Below are 21,877 nucleotides of genomic sequence, written 5' to 3' on the forward strand. Positions count from 1 at the left end.
GTCAGAAATTATGACTTTTTTTGTCAAAATTTTGACTATATATCTAATGATTTTGACTTTTTATCTCATAATTATGACTTTTTATGTCACAAATTATGTCTTCTCTATTTCATAATTATTAATTTTATCCCATTATGACTTTGTATCTCATAATTATGACTGTTCTATGTCAAAATTATGACTTTCTATCTCATAATTATTACTTTTATCCCATTATGACTTTGTATCTCATAATCATGACTTTATATAGCAAAATGATGACTTTCTAACTATTAATTATGACTTTTTATGTCAAAATTATGGCTTTCTATCTCACAATTATGGCTTTTTATCTTATAATTATGACTTTTATCCCATTATGATTTTCTGTCTCATAATTATGACTTTTTATGTCAAAATTATGGCTTTTTATCTCATAATTATGACTTTTATCCCATTATGATTTTCTGTTTCATAATTATGACTTTTTATGTCAAAATTATGGCTTTTTATCTCAAAATTATTACTTTTATCCCATTATGACTTTCTGTCTCATAATTATGACTATTTATGTCAAAATTATGGCTTTTATCTCATAATTATTACTTTTATCCCATTATGACTTTCTATCTCATCATTATGACTTTTTATGTCGAAATTATGACTTTTTTATTTCATAATTATTACTTTTATCCCATTATGACTTTGTATCTCATAATCATGACTTTATATGTCAAAATTATGACCTTCTAACTATTAATTATGACTTTTTATGTCAAAATTATGGCTTTTTATCTGAAAATTATTACTTTTATCCACATTATGACTTTGTGTCTCATAATTATGACTTTTTATGTCAAAATTATGACTTTGTATCTCATAATTATTACTTTTTTATCCCATTATGACTCTGTATCTCATAATCATGACTTTATATGTCACGAATTATGACTTTCTAACTCATAATTATGACTTTTTATGTAAAACATTATGATTTGTTATCTCATAATTATTACTTTTATCCCATTAAGATTTTATGTCTCATAATTATGACTTTTTATGTCAAAATTATTACTTTTTTGTCAAAATGATGACTTTACATATAATGATTTTGACTTTTTATCTCATAATTATGACTTTTTATGTCAAAATTATGACTTTCTATCTCATAATTATTACTTTTATCCATTATGACTTTGTATCTCATAATCATGACTTAATATGTCAAAATTATGACTTTCTAACTATTAATTATGACTTTTTTATGTCAAAAATTATGACTTTTTATCTCAAAATTATTACTTTTATCCCATTATGACTTTGTGTCTCATAATTATGACTTTTTATGTCAAAATTATGACTTTTTATGTCAAAATTATGACTTTTTATCTCATAAATTATTACTTTTATCCTATTATGACTTTGTATCTAATAATTATGACTTTCTATGTCAAAGTTATGGCTTTTTATCTCAAAATTATTACTTTTATCCCATTATGACTTTGTGTCTCATAATTATGACTTTTTATGTCAAAATTATGGCTTTTTATCTCATAATTATTACTTTTATCCCATTATGACTTTGTGTCTCATAATTATGACTTTTTATGTAAAAATTATGGCTTTTTATCTCATAATTATGACTTTTATCCCATTAAGATTTTCTATCTCATAATTATGACTTTTTTTTGTCCAAATTATGGCTTTTTATCTCAAAATTATTACTTTTATCCCATTATGACTTTCTATCTCATAATTATGACTTTTTATGTCAAAATTATGGCTTTTTATCTCATAATTATTACTTTTATCCCATTATGACTTTCTATCTCATAATTATGACTTTTTATGTCAAACTTATGGCTTTTTATCTCATAATTATTACTTTTATCCCAGTTATGACTTTGTATCTCATAATTATGACTTTTTGTGTAAAAATTATGACTTTCATATCTCATAATTATTACTTTTATCCCATTATGACTTTGTATCTCATAATCATGACTTTATATAGCAAAATGATGACTTTCTAACTATTAATTATGACTTTTTATGTCAAAATTATGGCTTTTCTATCTCATAATTATGGCTTTTTATCTTTATAATTATGACTTTTATCCCATTATGATTTTCTGTCTCCTAATTATGACTTTTTAATGTCAAAATTATGGCTTTTTATCTCATAATTCTTGACTTTTATCCCATTATGATTTTCTGTCTCATAATTATGACTTTTTATGTCAAAATTATGGCTTTTTATCTCAAAATTATTACTTTTATCCCATTATGACTTTCTGTCTCATAATTATGACTTTTTATGTCAAAATTATCGCTTTTATCTCATAATTATTACTTTTATCCCATTATGACTTTCTATCTCATCATTATGACTTTTTATGTCGAAATTATGACTTTTTATTTCATAATTATTACTTTTATCCCCATTATGACTTTTTATCTCATAATCATGACTTTTTAAGTCAAAATTATGACTTTCTATCTCATAATTATTACTTGTATCCCATTATGACTTTGTATCTCATAATCATGACTTATATGTCAAAATTATGACCTTCTAACTATTAATTATGGACTTTTTATGTCAAAATTAGTGGCTTTTTATCTGAAAATTATTACTTTTATCCCATTATGACTTTGTGTCTCATAATTATGACTTTTTATGTCAAAATTATGACTTTATATCTCATAATTATTACTTTTATCCCATTATGACTCTGTATCTCATAATCATGACTTTATATGTCAAAATTATGACTTTCTAACTCATAATTATGACTTTTTATGTAAAACATTATGATTTGTTATCTCATAATTATTACTTTTATCCATTAAGATTTTATGTCTCATAATTATGACTTTTTATGTAAAAATTATTACTTTTTTGTCAAAATGATGACTTTACATCTAATGATTTTGACTTTTTATCTCATAATTATGACTTTTGAGATGTAAAAATTATGACTTTCTATCTCATAATTATTACTTTTATCCCATTATGACTCTTGTATCTCATAATCATGACTTTATATGTCAAAAATTATGACTTTCTAACTATTAATTATGACTTTTTATGTCAAAATTATGACTTTTTATCTCAAAAATTATTACTTTTATCCCGTTATGACTTTATGTCTCATAATTATGACTTTTTATGTCGAAATTATGACTTTTTATCTCATAATTATTACTTTTATCCCCATGATGACTTTGTGTCTCATAATTATGACTTTTTATGTAAAAATTATGGCTTTTTATCTCATAATTATGACTTTTATCCCATTAAGATTTTCTATCTCATAATTATGACTTTTTATGTCCAAATTATGGCTTTTTTATCTCATAATTATGAGTTTTATCCCATTAAGACTTTCTGTCTCATAATTATGACTTTCTATGTCAAAGTTATGGCTTTTTATCTCAAAATTATTACTTTTATCCCCATTATGACTTTGTGTCTCATAATTATGACTTTTTATGTCCAAATTATGGTTTTTTATCTCATAATTATGACTTTTATCCCATTATGACTTTGTATCTCATAATCATGACTTTATAAGTCAAAATTAGACTTTCTAACTCATAATTATGACTTTTTATGTCAAAATTATGACTTTTTATCTCACAATTATGACATTTATCCCATTATGATTTTCTGCTTCATAATTATGGACTTTTATGCTCGCAGAATTATGACTTTTTATCTCATAATTATGACTTTTATCCCATTATGATTTTCTGTCTCATAATTATGACCTTTTATGTAAAAATTATGGCTTTTTATCTCATAATTATTACTTTTATCCCAATATGACTTTGTATCTCATAATTATGACTTTTTATGTCAAAATTATGGCTTTTTATCTCATAATTATTACTTTTATCCCATTATGACTTTCTATCTCATAATTATGACTTTTTATGTCGAAATTATGACTTTTTATCTCATAATTATTACTTTTATCTTATTATGACTTTGTATCTCATAATCATGACTTTTTATGTCAAAATTATGACTTTCTATGTCAAAATTATGACTTTCTATCTCATAATTATTACTTTTATCCCATTATGACTTTGTATCTCATAATCATGACTTTATATGTCAAAATTATGACTTTCTAACTATTAATTATGACTTTTTATGTCAAAATTATGGCTTTTTATCTCAAAATTATGACTTTTATCCCATTATGACTTTGTGTCTCATAATTATGACTTTTTATGTCAAAATTATGACTTTTTATCTCATAATTATTACTTTTAACCCATTATGACTTTGTATCTCATAATTATGACGTTTTATGTTGAAATTATGACTTTCTATCTCATAATTATTACTTTTATCCCATTATGACTTTGTGTCTCATAATTATGACTTTTTATTTAAAAATTATGGCTTTTTATCTCATAATTATGACTTTTATCCCATTATGATTTTCTGTCTCATAATTATGACTTTTTATGTCAAAATTATGGCTTTTATCTCAAAATTATTACTTTTATCCCATTATGACTTTGTGTCTCATAATTATGACTTTTTATGTCAAAATTATGGCTTTTTATCTCATAATTATGACTTTTTATGTCAAAATTATGGCTTTTTATCTCATAATTATTACTTTTATCCCATTATGACTTTGTATCTCATAATTATGACTTTTTATGTCAAAATTATGGCTTTTTATCTTATAATTATTACTTTTATCCCATTATGACTTTCTATCTCATAATTATGACTTTTTATGTCGAAATTATGACTTTTTATCTCATAATTATTACTTTTATCCCATTATGACTTTGTATCTCATAATCATGACTTTTTATGTCAAAATTATAACTTTCTATCTCATAATTATTACTTTTATCCCATTATGACTTTGTATCTCATAATCATGACTTTATATGTCAAAATTATGACTTTTTAACTAATAATTATGACTTTTTATGTCAAAATTATGACTTTTTATCTCATAATCATTACTTTTATCCCATTATGAGTTTCTATTTCATAATTATGACTTTTTATGTCGAAATTATGACTTTTTATCTCATAATTATTACTTTTATCCCATTATGACTTTGTATTTCATAATCATGACTATATATGTCAAAATTATGACTTTCTAACTAATAATTATGACTTTTTATGTCAAAATTATGACTTTTTATCTCATAATTATGACTTTTATCCCATTATGATTTTCTGTCTCATAATTATGACTTTTTATGTCAAAATTATGGCTTTTTATCTCATAATTATTACTTTTATCCCATTATGACTTTGTATCTCATAATTATTACTTTTTATGTCAAAATTATGTCTTTTTATCTCATAATTATTACTTTTATCCCATTATGACTTTGTATCTCATAATTATGACTTTATGTCAAAATTATGACTTTCTATCTTATAATTATGACTTTTATCCCATTATGACTTTGTATCTCATAATCATGACTTTATATGTCAAAATTATGGCTTTTTATCTCATAATTATTACTTTTATCCCATTATGACTTTGTGTCTCATAATTATGACTTTTTGTCAAAATTATGGCTTTTTATCTCATAATTATTACTTTTATCCCATTATGACTTTCTATCTCATAATTATGACTTTTTATGTCGAAATTATGACTTTTTATCTCATAATTATTACTTTTATCCCATTATGACTTTCTGTCTCATATTTATGACGTTTTGTCAAAATTATGGCTTTTTATCTCATAATTATTACTTTTATCCCATTATGACTTTCTATCTCATAATTATGACTTTTTATGTCGAAATTATGACTTTCTATCTCATAATTATTACTTTTATCCCATTATGTTTTTGTATCTCATAATCATGACTTTATATGTCAAAATTATGACTTTCTGTCTCATAATTATGACTTTTTATGTAAAAATTATAACTTTTTATCTCATAATTATTACCTTTATCCCATTAAGACTTTCTGTCTCATAATTATGACTTTTTATGTCAAAATTATGGCTTTCTATTTCATAGTTATTACTTTTATCCCATTTTGCCTTTTTATCTCATAATTATGACTTTTAATGTCAGAATTATGACTTTCTATCTCATAATTATTACTTTTATCCCATTAAGACTTTCTGTCTCATAATTATGACTTTTTATGTCAGAATTATGACTTTTTTTTCATAATTATGACTCTTTATGTCACAATTTTGACTTTCTATCTCATAATTATGACTTTTATCCCATTAAGACTTTCTGTTTCATAATTATGAGTTTTTATGTAAAAATTATGAGTTTTTATCTCATAATTATTACTTTTATCCCATTATGACTTTGTATCTCATAATTATGACTTTTTTCCCATTAAGACTTTCTGTGTCATAATTATGACTATTTCTATCAAATGTATGACTTTTTATGTCAAAATTATGACTTTTTATCAAATAATTTCAACTTTTTATCTCATAATTGACATTTTATCTCATAATTATTACTTTTATCCCATTAAGACTTTCTGTCTCATAATTATGACTTTTTATGTCAAAATGATGACTTTATATCTAATGATTTTGACTTTTTATCTCACAATTATGACTTTTTATGTCAGAATTATGACTTTCTATTTCATAATTATGACTTTTTATGTCAGAAATTTGACTTTCTTTCTCATAATTATTACTTTTATCCCATTATGACTTTGTATCTCATAATCATGACTTTATATGTCAAAATTATGACTTTTTAACTAATAATTATGACTTTTTATGTCAAAATTATTACTTTTATCCCATTATGACTTTGTATCTCATAATCATGACTTTATATGTCAAAATTATGACTTTTTAACTAATAATTATGACTTTTTATGTCAAAATTATGACTTTTTATCTCATAATCATTACTTTTATCCCATTATGAGTTTCTATTTCATAATTATGACTTTTTATGTCGAAATTATGACTTTTTATCTCATAATTATTACTTTTATCCCATTATGACTTTGTATTTCATAATCATGACTATATATGTCAAAATTATGACTTTCTAACTAATAATTATGACTTTTTATGTCAAAATTATGACTTTTTATCTCATAATTATGACTTTTATCCCATTATGATTTTCTGTCTCATAATTATGACTTTTTATGTCAAAATTATGGCTTTTTATCTCATAATTATTACTTTTATCCCATTATGACTTTGTATCTCATAATTATTACTTTTTATGTCAAAATTATGTCTTTTTATCTCATAATTATTACTTTTATCCCATTATGACTTTGTATCTCATAATTATGACTTTATGTCAAAATTATGACTTTCTATCTTATAATTATTACTTTTATCCCATTATGACTTTGTATCTCATAATCATGACTTTATATGTCAAAATTATGACTTTCTAACTAATAATTATGACTTTTTATGTCAAAATTATGACTTTTTATCTAATAATTATGACTTTTATCCCATTATGATTTTCTGTCTCATAATTATGACTTTTTATGTCAAAATTATGGCTTTTTATCTCATAATTATTACTTTTATCCCATTATGACTTTGTGTCTCATAATTATGACTTTTTGTCAAAATTATGGCTTTTTATCTCATAATTATTACTTTTATCCCATTATGACTTTCTATCTCATAATTATGACTTTTTATGTCGAAATTATGACTTTTTATCTCATAATTATTACTTTTATCCCATTATGACTTTCTGTCTCATATTTATGACGTTTTGTCAAAATTATGGCTTTTTATCTCATAATTATTACTTTTATCCCATTATGACTTTCTATCTCATAATTATGACTTTTTATGTCGAAATTATGACTTTCTATCTCATAATTATTACTTTTATCCCATTATGTTTTTGTATCTCATAATCATGACTTTATATGTCAAAATTATGACTTTCTGTCTCATAATTATGACTTTTTATGTAAAAATTATAACTTTTTATCTCATAATTATTACCTTTATCCCATTAAGACTTTCTGTCTCATAATTATGACTTTTTATGTCAAAATTATGGCTTTCTATTTCATAGTTATTACTTTTATCCCATTTTGCCTTTTTATCTCATAATTATGACTTTTAATGTCAGAATTATGACTTTCTATCTCATAATTATTACTTTTATCCCATTAAGACTTTCTGTCTCATAATTATGACTTTTTATGTCAGAATTATGACTTTTTTTTCATAATTATGACTCTTTATGTCACAATTTTGACTTTCTATCTCATAATTATGACTTTTATCCCATTAAGACTTTCTGTTTCATAATTATGAGTTTTTATGTAAAAATTATGAGTTTTTATCTCATAATTATTACTTTTATCCCATTATGACTTTGTATCTCATAATTATGACTTTTTTCCCATTAAGACTTTCTGTGTCATAATTATGACTATTTCTATCAAATGTATGACTTTTTATGTCAAAATTATGACTTTTTATCAAATAATTTCAACTTTTTATCTCATAATTGACATTTTATCTCATAATTATTACTTTTATCCCATTAAGACTTTCTGTCTCATAATTATGACTTTTTATGTCAAAATGATGACTTTATATCTAATGATTTTGACTTTTTATCTCACAATTATGACTTTTTATGTCAGAATTATGACTTTCTATTTCATAATTATGACTTTTTATGTCAGAAATTTGACTTTCTTTCTCATAATTATTACTTTTATCCCATGAATTCTTGTCCCATTAATTCACATTTCTAACTTTGCTTCTTCCCCGGAGTCTTTGTGTTTTCTCTCCTCACAGGTTTCCATGGATCCTGGTTAAATCTGGACCCTGGTCCTTCCTCCTCCATGTCCCTACTGACACCCACTGGTAATATCATTTTTATTATTACTCGCATTACTATTTCTATTACCGATTATTACCGCACAGTACTGACTTTGCTTCTTCACCAGAGTGTTTGTGCTTTCTCGCCTCACAGGTTTCCGTGGATCCTGGTTACACCTGGACCGTGGACCGACCTCCTGCCGTGGTCCTGTCATATACATTGATTGTGTTGTAACTGTTTTATTGTTCGGTCTGTACACGTGACATCTATTGCACTTCTGTCCATCCTGGGAGAGGGATCCCTCCTCTGTTGCTCTCCCACAGGTTTCTCCCTCTGTTCTCCCCGTTAAAGGGGTTTTTGGGGGAGTTTTTCCCGTTCCGATGTGAGGGTCCAGGACAGAGGATGTCGCATGTGTACAGATTGTGAAGCCCTGTGTGGCTGATTTGTGATTTTGTGAAATACAAAATAAATATAATTGAATTGAATCTTTTATCCCTGAATCATTTTCATCTCCACACCTCTCTCTCTCTCTCTCTCTCTCTCTCTCTCTCTCTCTCTCTCGCTCGCTCTCTCTCTCTCTCTCTCTCTCTCTCTCTCTCTCTCTCTCTCTCTCATGAGGACATGTTAAATGAAAGCAAAAGCCAAGTACTACCCATGTATATGTACAACAATAACACGTAACTAAAACTTTCTGGCTGGATCACATGCTGTCTCCTCTCAGTGGATCCGGCTCAGGAGTCGTGAACTGGAAGGTGAAACAAACAGGGACACCGGTCAGGACGGTTCCCATTGCGATCGGCACGGGTGTGGCTGTAGAGAATTGTAAAGGTGTTGGTGTGTGATGCTGTGTAGAGGAAATGGTGGAGTGACACCCTGGGGGAATCTTAGGGATGCGGTGACTGTGGTGACTTCTGGTTGACTTGTGCCACCAACGGCTATGATTGTATCAGTTTCTGTACGCCCCGGGTGGAGCGAGCCCTCTGAATCTGGTGGAATGTGCACCGTGTCAGCGTTAATCGAGTCCTGTGAAGGATCAGAATCGGGCACGTCCTGAGAAACGTTCATGCCCAGTGCAATGTGTGAAGGATCATCTGGCATGAGCTGTAAAGGGTCCGTGTCAGCGGAGGTCTGGGGATCCTCGGGGTCTGGCAGAGCTGAAGTATTGAGCGTGGCTGCAGAAGGCAAAAAGCTTAATAATTCAAAAGTTTAAAGATTACAAATATGAAACGTCATATCACCCTCTCCTGAAAGAGCTGAACATTTTGATATTCGAACGGTTTCTGTGGCTTAAAAAATGTCAGCAGTAGTGATATTTGTAGTAGTAGTAGTAGTAGAAGTTGTAGTTGTAGTAAAAGTATTTGTAGCATTAGAATAAGTACTAGCAGTAGTGATATTTGTAGTAGTAGTAGTAGTAGAAGTTGTAGTTGTAGTAAAAGTATTTGTAGCATTAGAATAAGTACTAGCAGTAACAGCAGTGATATTTGTAGTAGTAGTAGTAGAAGTTGTAGTTGTAGTAGAAGTATTATTAGTAGTAGAAGTATTAGTAATTAGAAGAAGTAGTAGAAGTAGTAGCATCAGTTGTCGTAGTAATAGCTGTAGTAGTGGTTGTAGTATTTAATATAACAGGAGGAGTAGTAGAAGAAGAAGTAGTCGTAGTATAGTAATGGCAGTTTTTGAAGTAGCAGTAATAGCAGCAGTAGTAGTAGTACTAGTAGCAGTCGTACTAATAGCTGTAGTAGTATTAGTACTTTTTGTAGCATGAATAGCAGTAGTAGTAGTAGCAGTTGTAGTATAAGTAATAGTAGTAGTGGTAGTATTAGCAGTAGTGGTAGTAATAATATTGATGGTAGCAGTAATAGCAGTAGTAGTAGTAGTAATACTAGAAATATTAGCAGCAGTAGTCGTAGTTGTCGCAATATTAGTAAGAGCATTAATTATTTCAAGAAAAAAGACTAATTTTGAGCTTAATGTTTAAATACAGTTAACAATTAATCCATGGGGCTTTTATTTTGAAAGAGTGGGGCTGGGTGGGGGAGAGAGGAGGAGAGGAGACAGAATCAGAATGCATGAAACACACAAACAGAGGTTATTAAAAGACAGGATTCATTCACAGAAATGGAGACAGACAGACAGGCAGACAGACAGATCCACATTCAAGCTTTTAAAAAAGGATGACAACATTAGAGAATCTTATGTCATACTCCTTTGGCACCTCTGAAGGGTACCGCGCCTCCCTGCCAAACATCAGAAAATATGGACTATACTTAGTCGTCAACTGTTTTTTGGTGCGGAGGGCAAACATTGTTGACTGGAGGACTCCGTCCCATCTTGTCGGGTTATCGACGACTTCTTTGTTCAGGGACCTAAAAATGCATAAATCAAATGCAGGCATTTGGTATGATAAAGCAACCTATTTTCATTAAGTATATCACTACTGCAATCAGTTAGTTATTCTATGAAGAGCTGAAATTCATTGAACTATTGAAATGAAGATATACCTCTGTATTGTGCCATTCAGCTTCTCCACAAGGCCATTGGTCTGTGGATGGTAGGGCGAGCACAGGCTTCTCTCAGTGCCCAGCTTTTCACACAGGTTATAGTTGACCTTAAAATGATCATTTGGTCAAACGTGAAATAAGCATGCACAGCAGTAAGCCTACATATTGGGGATTCATAATACATCATCAGTATATCTTATTGCGGAATTCTGAGCCCTGGTCTGTTAGCAGTCTTTTCAGGTGCACCAAATTTGTAAAAGAAATCAAGAATACGACCGGTCACCTCATCTGCTGTCTTGCTCTTTAGTGGGTATAGGCCTCTGCCCATTTGGTGAAATAATCAACCATGACACATATGTACTGATTGCCACCATCTGTTACCGTGCGTTTTCCCACTATAGGTCCATACCCACCAGCTCAAGAGGCTCCGTTACCTGGGAGAAGAAAGAAAAGACTAGCATTACAAGATCGTTCTGGTGTTTGAAAGATAAAAATAGAACTTTCCTTTACCTCTATTGGAGTGTACTCCTGCTTTTCTTTGATATTGGCCCTCTTGGCCTGGCACTGAGCAATCTAAACAGACCAATTTCATTTCAAACGTATGCTGAATATGTTATATAGACAATTTATATTAAGATTTGATGCAAACAAAATCAGTTTTGTTTTTTTTAAATAGACACATTACACTCAACTGTGCTGTACTTTTGAACCTCAATGTGTTTTCCCCATAATTATTTTGAAGAGACCAACTTACCCACTTGCAAATGTCCTCCTCCATGCCAGGCCAATAATATCGTAATATAATGGCACTGTGGGTTTTCTCTACTCCACAGTGACCACCAATATCGCTGCAGTGAAACTCCTCAAACACACGATTGGCTTCCTCTGCAGTTGAAACAACCTTTGCCAGGTGCTCCGCTAGGTTCTTTTTTCCTCCTGCAGATGTAGTACAGATCTCCATCTGGTGTCTAAATGTCATAGTATGAGAGTCATTGGGAGTTTCACCATATCAGATGATCAGTGTGTTGTAAAGTCCATGTGGCATGCATCCTTACCCTTTATCCTGAAGGTGTTGGCTCTCCTTTTGATGACATATTTCTCCTTGTTGTTTGATCCCTCAGGAAAACGGTTGTGGACTTTCAAGTATTTGTTTTATAATTGTAGGCATATAATTGTACTACACTTCTATACTACTATTATACTACTATCCTACTATAATACTAACTATATGTCTCTGTCTCTTATCTTAACTAACTCCTCACAAACCCACAAACTTGTGCCATGTTACACCACCTTATATACCATGCAAAATCATTTCAGTTGTCTACACCGGCTGCAGGTAGTTAAGAAATGAATGCCTCTTGATCACCAAAGAGAGCCATGTGTCATCTACTTAAAAATAACAAAACATTAATTTGGGTGGCACTCTTCAAGCTGGGAGCACAACGTGCTTTCCATAAACAGCAGTTCATTACCAATACAAAAAACGGTAAGGTTTACCCTACATTCAGTGAATATCAACTTCAATCACCATATAAAAAAAACCATCTCTTTAATGCGGCATTCATCTTGAGGGGGGAAAAAAATGCTTGAGTTTTTTTTTTCCTTCTTCAAAATGAACGCAGTCTCCTGCTCTGTCCTCCATCCTTCATCGTAGAGGGACAGAGACCAGCGGAGCAGGAGGTCACCTGTGGCGACTGTGGCTTAGTGGAGAGCAGGATCGGTGGTTTGATCGCCGGCTCCGCTAGTCGCATGTCGATGTGTCCTTGGGCAAGACACTTAACCCCAAAATTGCTCCCGTAGCTGTGCGTACGGTGTGTGAATGTTAGTTAGTCCTGATGGTGGGCATGGCCCCTACCATCAGCGTATGAATGGGTGAATGATGACAAGTAGTGTGAAAGCGCTTTGAGTGGTCGTGATGACTAGAAAAGCGTTTTACAGTACATTTACCATTTACCTCAATGTGGGGCAGGACTTGAGCTCTGCCCCACAGAGGCCAACAGTGTGACAGCTAGAAGGCTTGAGCCTTTGTGAGTCTGTGGGACTTCTACTGTGATGGTAGTTAATTAAAGGTTTTCCCGGTGTGCTCCGGTTCCCCCAGTTTAACTTGTCAAAATTAATTAAATAACATCAAAAAATAAAAAATATAATTAAATTTGCTTATCTCACTTATCATTTTTCTGTAAGAGCTGTAATTATTCAACTCAGAATAAAGTTCTGATGATTCATTTGTATAAAGTACAATAAGAAGTACCAAAAAACTTTAAGTCATGACACGATATTCATTTCTACAAAATAACTCTCTAGAAGAACAATACCATTACATCAAAAATCATGATCAATGATCAGCCTCACGTGACTGAATGAAATGATGATGAATGATGTAAAAAGCTCTCTCTCACTTTAATTGTATCAATAATAAATGTTGTTGAGGGAAATATCTGATCATGAAAAGACAAATCTTTCTAATAAATGAAGAAAGTTGTTTGTGGTCATTTTGTTGTTCAGACTACAATGAACATATATTTAAACCAGACGGTGAATCAGAAAACTAATCAAATATAAAGCTTGAGTTTAATCTGAAACTCCAGTCAGTCAGCCCGATCAGTTGCAGCGTCCAATCACATAACAGCTGAACAATGAGAGGGCGTGTCACCAGTTAAAACACTTCCTGGAAGGCTGTTCTCGTGCGTCCTCGCTCATGGCTTCTCAGAGATCCCTCCTCGATCCTCACTCCTCAGAGTAGAAATAAGAGCTTTGGGACAGCCGTCAATATGGAGGAGCAGAACAACTTCCGGTTCAAGCGAGGATCGAGGAGCGAGGAAATGACAAATAAGAGACTTGGGATGTACCCTGAGAAGCATGAGAAAATGTCAAGTTAGTTAGTGGCAAGACCACTTCCTGAAGACCTACTAAGTAAAATATATTTTATATGGTATATGATTAAAATACGAATAATAATTCCGATTTTTTAAAGATTTTTCATTAAATTTATTTATTTTTTAAATTTCTGTCAAACTGCTTACGTTTTTAGAATTTAGTTCTATTGTGTGTGTATTTTTTTTTTTTTAGCTTTACAACAAATATTTTTATTTTCATTTTCTAACTGACGTATTTATTTGTGTTATTTGATTAATATAACAAAAAAGTGTGTGTTGTTTATGACAGAATAAACTAAGTAAATACCACATAATTTAAAAAAAACGTTTAGTGGTAAAAGTAGTATTATTAATAACATACTTAATAAAAAACCTATAAGCTCTGCAAGGTGATCAAAATGTGAATAACTTTAAATATGTTGATGTTTCGGCTTTTGTTGTGAAAGGTTAACCGGAAGTACAAAGCGTATAGCCGTTAGCTTGTTAGCTCCGTAAAAACTCTCGAGCTCTGTCCTTGACTGACCCACGTGAGTCAGCCTGGCTTCCTATAGCCCCATGCTCAGTCGGTAGCTGAACCAACTAGCTAAACTGACGTAAAGCTACTTGTTTTATCTCCTTATTTCAGGCTAAAAGACTGGACCTGACACCCTGCTAGGCTAGGCTAGGCTAGGCTAACATGTCGCGCAACAGTAAATCTCTGTTTTTTCTACTGCAGCGGTGTGTCGCAGTCAGACAGGTAACTTTACCGACAGGTATCAAAACAAGATGCAGCAGCGTGTTGTCGGCCAGGTGCGTGTTCACTCAGCAGCCGACATGGACACCAACAACCCGGGCAGTCTGTCAGCTGCAGTCCGCAGTGAGAAGGAGCCAGTACCGGTTCTGTACCAAGGTTAGTGACTGATTATTACTATTTACTATTTACATTTTATGCTGTGTTGTACTCTTATTTTACTACAAATTGTAGTCGAGATATTTTAAGTCTACTACATTTATCTGATAGCTTTAGTTACTTTGCAGATTCAGATTAGTAATACAACATCGAAACTACCCAGCAGTACACACAGCTATTAAAATAGTCCCACTTGTACCAGCTGCAACATTTAACTGATGTAAACAATAGTGCATCACTATTTGCTACTTATACTAAAGTACTTATACTAAACAATCTGAATACTTCTTCCACCTCTGGCAATACTGACACACTAGTACAGAGATGATTATCAACAGCAGTACACAGGTATCGGCATCACTATATACTCAAAAGTACTCAAAAGTAAAGTAGTCATTATGTAGAATGGACTGAATTAGAGATGCATTGATGTTGAGGCTTGTAAAAGTGGAGCAACGAAATGTAGATCAACACTGTTGAATTACTGCCAAAGACTCCATATTAAACACATATTCAGTGCTGCATTACTTTGATTACTGTGATCACTACGGTAAACACCTTAACTGTGAACTGGACCGCAAAATACCTAGAAAAACGTATACATCAACACATCAAAACGGTACCGTGGTTCTTTTAACAACACTTGCATTTGTGGCTGCATTGTCATATTTATATTTACGTCTTCCAGACAGGAGCACCTTGTGAGGACGACTACCCGCCGCTGCCGGCCTACCAGTCTGACCCAGAACCAGAGAAGAAGGAGGTGTACATCATGCAGGTGAAGGGTCTCCCCTGGTCCTGCTCGGCTCAGGACCTCCTGCAGTTCTTCTCAGGTGAGAGTTTTGGATTTGGGAGAAGCGTCACACCTTCGGTTGTATTTGCTTCTGACAGATGCATCAGTGTGTAAGCACTTTATTAGCTCTATGTATTTTCACAGTTGAAGTTTGTGTTTTTATTCTGTTCAAATTTAAGGATTTTATTGTTATGTTATATTCGATAGTAAAGATAATTAACCAGCTATCAAAACCTTCTGCCTCAGTATATACTGTATCTTTGTCATCACTCTTTAATAACTAAATCAATGCCAAAAATATTAGTCTGAAGTTGAAATCTGTATTGTGTATTGTACTACGAAATTGTTGTTTGCAGTGCTGATTGTCCAACAGAAAAACAGTTAAACATTAAGATTATGTAGAGAAACATACACATTGTCTTCCGTATTGTTGCTGTATTCCAGAGTGTAGGATACGTGACGGGGTGAAGGGGATCCACCTCACCGTGGACCGGATGGGGAGGTCGTCGGGACAAGCCTTCATCGAGATGGAGCACGAGGAGGATGTCAGCAAAGCTCTGGAGAAGCACCGGCAGTACCTCGGCCCGCGATACGTGGAAGGTTTGAGTCTTTGTTCTCCAAGCTGGTCGAAAAAAACAGATGCTGTTTTGAACATTTTGGAAAAGGAAAATGTCATACACACGGGTGTATATGATCAAATGAATGGTTATTAAGCTGCTTCAGTTTCAGGGTCCTGGGGGCTTACTGTGACACTTGAACAGAGCCATTGTTCACAAAATAATGCACTGTAAATACAACAACCTATAAAAACAGATGCTCCGTGTGTCTCTGCAGTGTATGAAGTGACGAACAGCGACGCGGAAACCATCCTGAAGAAAGCCGTCCAGGCTCCAGCTGAGAGCAGCGTGGTGCGTCTCAGAGGTCTCCCCTTCTCCTGCACCGAGGACGACATCGTCCAGTTTTTTTCGGGTAAACTTCTCCCAACTTCAGATTTACTGGAAACACTCGATCTGCTCTGTCGTACCCCTGCGCTGTGATTCAGTATCTGTTTGTGTCTCTCAGGTTTGGACATTATGGAGAATGGGATCACCGTCGTCACGGACCGCAAAGGAAGAAACTCTGGAGAGGCCTTTGTGCAGTTTTCCTCCCACGAAGCAGCAGACGAAGCTCTGCAGAGAGACAGAGAGGTCATCGGAAACAGGTGGGACGCTGCTCACGCTCCCACCGAGGCCTGTACCGACGTCTCTCTCGTCTCTTGAGGAACACAGGTCTTCCATTTGTTTTCTTCACGAGCATCTCTGCTGCTTGTATTTGCAGATACATCGAGGTGTTTCCAAGCAGAAGGGAGCAGATTTATTCTAGCTGGATGAAGAAGACGAGTTCAGCTTCACCTCACGCCGGCCCTCAGTCAGCAAACAGGACTGCCTTTGCCTCACAGAACAAAACTGGTGAGGGGATTTTAGGACTTGTTGTATTGACTTTTTAGCTCCTCCCTCCCTCCTAACATGACGATGGGTTAAACATTTTAAATATAAAAAGAACCAGGGTGAAAATCTGACTTTCATATAATAATTTGTAGCTCAAACACTGTTGTTCAACTGTTTACTTTGGTGCATAATGTAATACATCTATCTGGATCCATAAGTCGATTCAATGGTCCAATATCATCATCTTCAAGTTACGCCTTTATTTTGACATTCCCATTGCTCGTCTGCGTCACCACTTCCTACAGAGCTCAGGAATAAAACAGTCGGATCCTATTTTAGTTGCTTGCTGTGAGTCGATAGTATAAATGTAACTGATTGTGTTAAATGGGAACAATTGGGCTGAATTGAATCAAAATCGTACTGTGGCAGACTTTGTGACGTCAGCAAATATCGCATCATTGTCTAAAGAAACGATTTAATATTGCGTCGTAATGAAACTTGTGATCAGAGTTATTTTCAGTGAAAGTTGTTGTTCTAAATACAAATAAAAGGTCAACTAGGTTAGTAGACTGTGTTGAAGTGGGGAGATATTTTAAAGATAATGCATTTTTTTGTGCACAAATTAGTTGATTTCTTTGTTGTTGTTTAACCTGGATGTGAACCGACTCCACCAGGATCCGCTCAGAGCTCGGCTCTGCTGCTTCACTACATCCACATGAGAGGACTTCCCTTCCAGGTGTCCGGAGAAGACATTGTTAAGGTAAAAAAATAAAGAGAGGCTGGTTGCGTTTGTTGCATTAGAGGTCACTTTCCCCGTGGTCTTTATATGGAATGCGTTTGTTTTCCTCCTGCAGTTCTTCTCTCCTCTAGTCGTGTCAAAGATCCTGATTGAATGCGGTTCTGAAGGGAGGCCGAGCGGAGAGGCCGACGTTTACTTCAGCTGCCACCAGGACGCCTTGACCGCCATGTCCAGAGACAGGATGTACATAGGTGAGACGGGATGTATACATGTGAGACAGAATGTACATAGGTGAGACGGGATGTACACATGCGAGACAGAATGTACATAGGTGAGACGGGATGTACACATGTGAGACAGAATGTACATAGGTGAGACGGGATGTACACATGCGAGACAGAATGTACATAGGTGAGACGGGATGTATACATGCGAGACAGAATGTACATAGGTGAGACGGGATGTATACATGCGAGACAGAATGTACATAGGTGAGACGGGATGTACACATGCGAGACAGAATGTACATAGGTGAGACGGGATGTACACATGCGAGACAGAATGTACATAGGTGAGACGGGATGTACACATGCGAGACAGAATGTACATAGGTGAGACGGGATGTACACATGCGAGACAGAATGTACATAGGTGAGACGGGATGTACACATGCGAGACAGAATGTACATAGGTGAGACGGGATGTACACATGTGAGACAGAATGTACATAGGTGAGACGGGATGTATACATGCGAGACAGAATGTACATAGGTGAGACGGGATGTACACATGTGAGACAGAATGTACATAGGTGAGACGGGATGTATACATGCGAGACAGAATGTACATAGGTGAGACGGGATGTACACATGCGAGACAGAATGTACATAGGTGAGACGGGATGTACACATGCGAGACAGAATGTACATAGGTGAGACGGGATGTATACATGCGAGACAGAATGTACATAGGTGAGACGGGATGTATACATGCGAGACAGAATGTACATAGGTGAGACGGGATGTACACATGCGAGACAGAATGTACATAGGTGAGACGGGATGTACACATGCGAGACAGAATGTACATAGGTGAGACGGGATGTACACATGCGAGACAGAATGTACATAGGTGAGACGGGATGTACACATGCGAGACAGAATGTACATAGGTGAGACGGGATGTACACATGCGAGACAGAATGTACATAGGTGAGACGGGATGTACACATGCGAGACAGAATGTACATAGGTGAGACGGGATGTATACATGCGAGACAGAATGTACATAGGTGAGACGGGATGTACACATGTGAGACAGAATGTACATAGGTGAGACGGGATGTATACATGCGAGACAGAATGTACATAGGTGAGACGGGATGTACACATGCGAGACAGAATGTACATAGGTGAGACGGGATGTATACATGCGAGACAGAATGTACATAGGTGAGACGGGATGTACACATGCGAGACAGAATGTACATAGGTGAGACGGGATGTACACATGCGAGACAGAATGTACATAGGTGAGACGGGATGTACACATGCGAGACAGAATGTACATAGGTGAGACGGGATGTACACATGCGAGACAGAATGTACATAGGTGAGACGGGATGTACACATGCGAGACAGAATGTACATAGGTGAGACGGGATGTACACATGTGAGACAGAATGTACATAGGTGAGACGGGATGTACACATGTGAGACAGAATGTACATAGGTGAGACGGGATGTACACATGTGAGACAGAATGTACATAGGTGAGACGGGATGTACACATGCGAGACAGAATGTACATAGGTGAGACGGGATGTACACATGTGAGACAGAATGTACATAGGTGAGACGGGATGTATACATGCGAGACAGAATGTACATAGGTGAGACGGGATGTACACATGTGAGACAGAATGTACATAGGTGAGACGGGATGTATACATGCGAGACAGAATGTACATAGGTGAGACGGGATGTACACATGTGAGACAGAATGTACATAGGTGAGACGGGATGTACACATGTGAGACAGAATGTACATAGGTGAGACGGGATGTACACATGTGAGACAGAATGTACATAGGTGAGACGGGATGTACACATGTGAGACAGAATGTACGAAGGTGAGACGGGATGTATACATGTGAGACGGGATGTACACACTGTGGGCGAGACAGTCAGAGCATTTATCACCAGGGCCAGCTGATAAAGATACGAGTAGGTAGATAAGGTACGTTTATTTATACGGCAGCATTCAGTCACAAGGCCAATTCAAAGAGCTTTACAGGGGCGTAGAAATTCTTTTTTGGGGCTTTGATTGAATGAGTGCTGTTGATTGTGTCGCTGTGGGATTTAAACTGAACATATGAACCTCCTCTGATTTCTTCAGGAGAAAGATACATCGAGTTATTCCTGAACTCTGACCCAGAATCTGAAGGAAGGAGGTGAGAAAGTTGGAAATTCTCGCATTTTGACGGAAAAATACTTGATTTTCATATTTCTCATTCACATGTTTAAGCAAGTTGCAAAGGAGACATAACTGTACATTTCTTAAAGACAGTTCAGTTTCCTCTCAGAAGTAACACAGAAGTTGTAATTACAACCCACAAGCTGGGAATTTCCAGCTTTTTATGGAACAAAGAAACACGCTGCAGTCTCTGTGCTGCTTCCCTTTTGTAAAAAGAGATTTTGATATACCTACATGTGAATTTACTGTTTTTGCTGATCCCTTATAACTCCAGATGTTTTATTTTCTCCTACAGGTGAACACACAGATATGCAGGACGATTGTATTTATTTTCCAGCCTGACTTGGACATCGAACAATAAACAAGACAAACTTCATCGCCTTCACTGTCTCTGTCCAACAAGAGGGAGTTCATTACCGTTTGAGATCGACATAAACAACTTATAATAAAAAGAGTATTTCACTGAGTCATTGTAGTGATGCTGTTTACTTGTTTGTTTTAAGATGAGCGGTACATCAGAGTCCTGACATAATGTCTTGGTTTGAAAGTGAAGATTTTTCAAAACATTTATTATTTCCACATATTACAGCCTTTCTCTGAACGCTTAATTATTCTGGAAATGTTTGTAAAATATATTAATCTGTAAATCAAAAGAGCAGTTTTGGAAAACTGTTGAATAATGTGTCGTTAATTCTATTTATCTCAAATAAATCAAACTACATTCAAATGTGCATATCGCCATTTATTTACTTATGTTGGACTTCGTAGCAGCCGGTGTCGGCCAATCAAATCTCTTTAAAATGAAGGTTTTTGAATATGATGAATTACACAGGTGTTCACCAGTTTTTTAAGAAGTATTCAATAAACTAACAAGTGATGCTACACAACAACTAGCTCTGAAAGTCAGTGGTGTGTTTTTATGAAATATAAAAAGGTTGCCTTGATTAAAGAAGGGATGCGTCTTTAAAACACTTATCTTTAATAGTTATCCGCTTATGAGTATTTTCTCTAAATGAGAAAAATGTTTCTGTTCTTAACAGAATAAACAAATCACATCCTTCACAATAAAAAAAAAAAAAGTCCTTTTAGTTCACAGAGGAGCTGAGGATTATCTGTGAAACACGTGTTGAAATAATGCAGAGTCACATTCCAGTAACATTTAATAAAAGTTTATTGTTGATCTAAGAAGCATTTCCATTTGGCGGGTTAATTAGCTCCAACAAGAACGACTAAGCTGGATTTACTGAGCTTCTAACTATTCCTCATATGAATCAACACAACATAAAATCAGCTGTTATAAAGACGTGTCCACTTCAAGCCAGTCAGGCGGAGAGCCATGCATTTAAAAGCGCCCAGAAAGAGAATCTAAATATCT

General features: G+C 33.9%; 1 protein-coding gene across 1 annotated transcript; it reads left to right on the forward strand.

Moving 5' to 3' along the window:
• The first annotated feature begins 14,651 nt into the window (after positions 1-14,651).
• grsf1 (G-rich RNA sequence binding factor 1) lies at positions 14,652-20,969 on the forward strand. The gene is made up of 10 exons (XM_068720666.1): positions 14,652-15,068; positions 15,757-15,901; positions 16,306-16,461; positions 16,696-16,830; positions 16,924-17,062; positions 17,179-17,309; positions 17,963-18,048; positions 18,143-18,278; positions 20,425-20,479; positions 20,798-20,969. The coding sequence occupies exons 1-10, from the start codon at positions 14,856-14,858 to the stop codon at positions 20,799-20,801; spliced, it is 1,200 nt and encodes a 399-aa protein (XP_068576767.1). The 5' UTR covers positions 14,652-14,855; the 3' UTR covers positions 20,802-20,969.
• Positions 20,970-21,877: the final 908 nt, after the last annotated feature.

Source organism: Cebidichthys violaceus, unplaced genomic scaffold (assembly GCF_023349555.1).
Source record: "Cebidichthys violaceus isolate CVI_PGR_0920_01 unplaced genomic scaffold, fCebVio1.0.p SCAF_26, whole genome shotgun sequence".
In the NCBI taxonomy this organism is placed as follows: domain Eukaryota; kingdom Metazoa; phylum Chordata; class Actinopteri; order Perciformes; family Stichaeidae; genus Cebidichthys; species Cebidichthys violaceus.

Excerpts from the sequence above, each read along its gene's own strand:
- grsf1 (XM_068720666.1), top strand. The coding sequence starts at position 14,856 with ATGTCGCGCAACAGTAAATCTCTGTTTTTTCTACTGCAGCGGTGTGTC. Across the intron at positions 16,831-16,923 it reads CATCGTCCAGTTTTTTTCGG|GTTTGGACATTATGGAGAAT; the intron begins GTAAACTTCTCC and ends TGTGTCTCTCAG. Across the intron at positions 18,279-20,424 it reads CAGAGACAGGATGTACATAG|GAGAAAGATACATCGAGTTA; the intron begins GTGAGACGGGAT and ends TGATTTCTTCAG.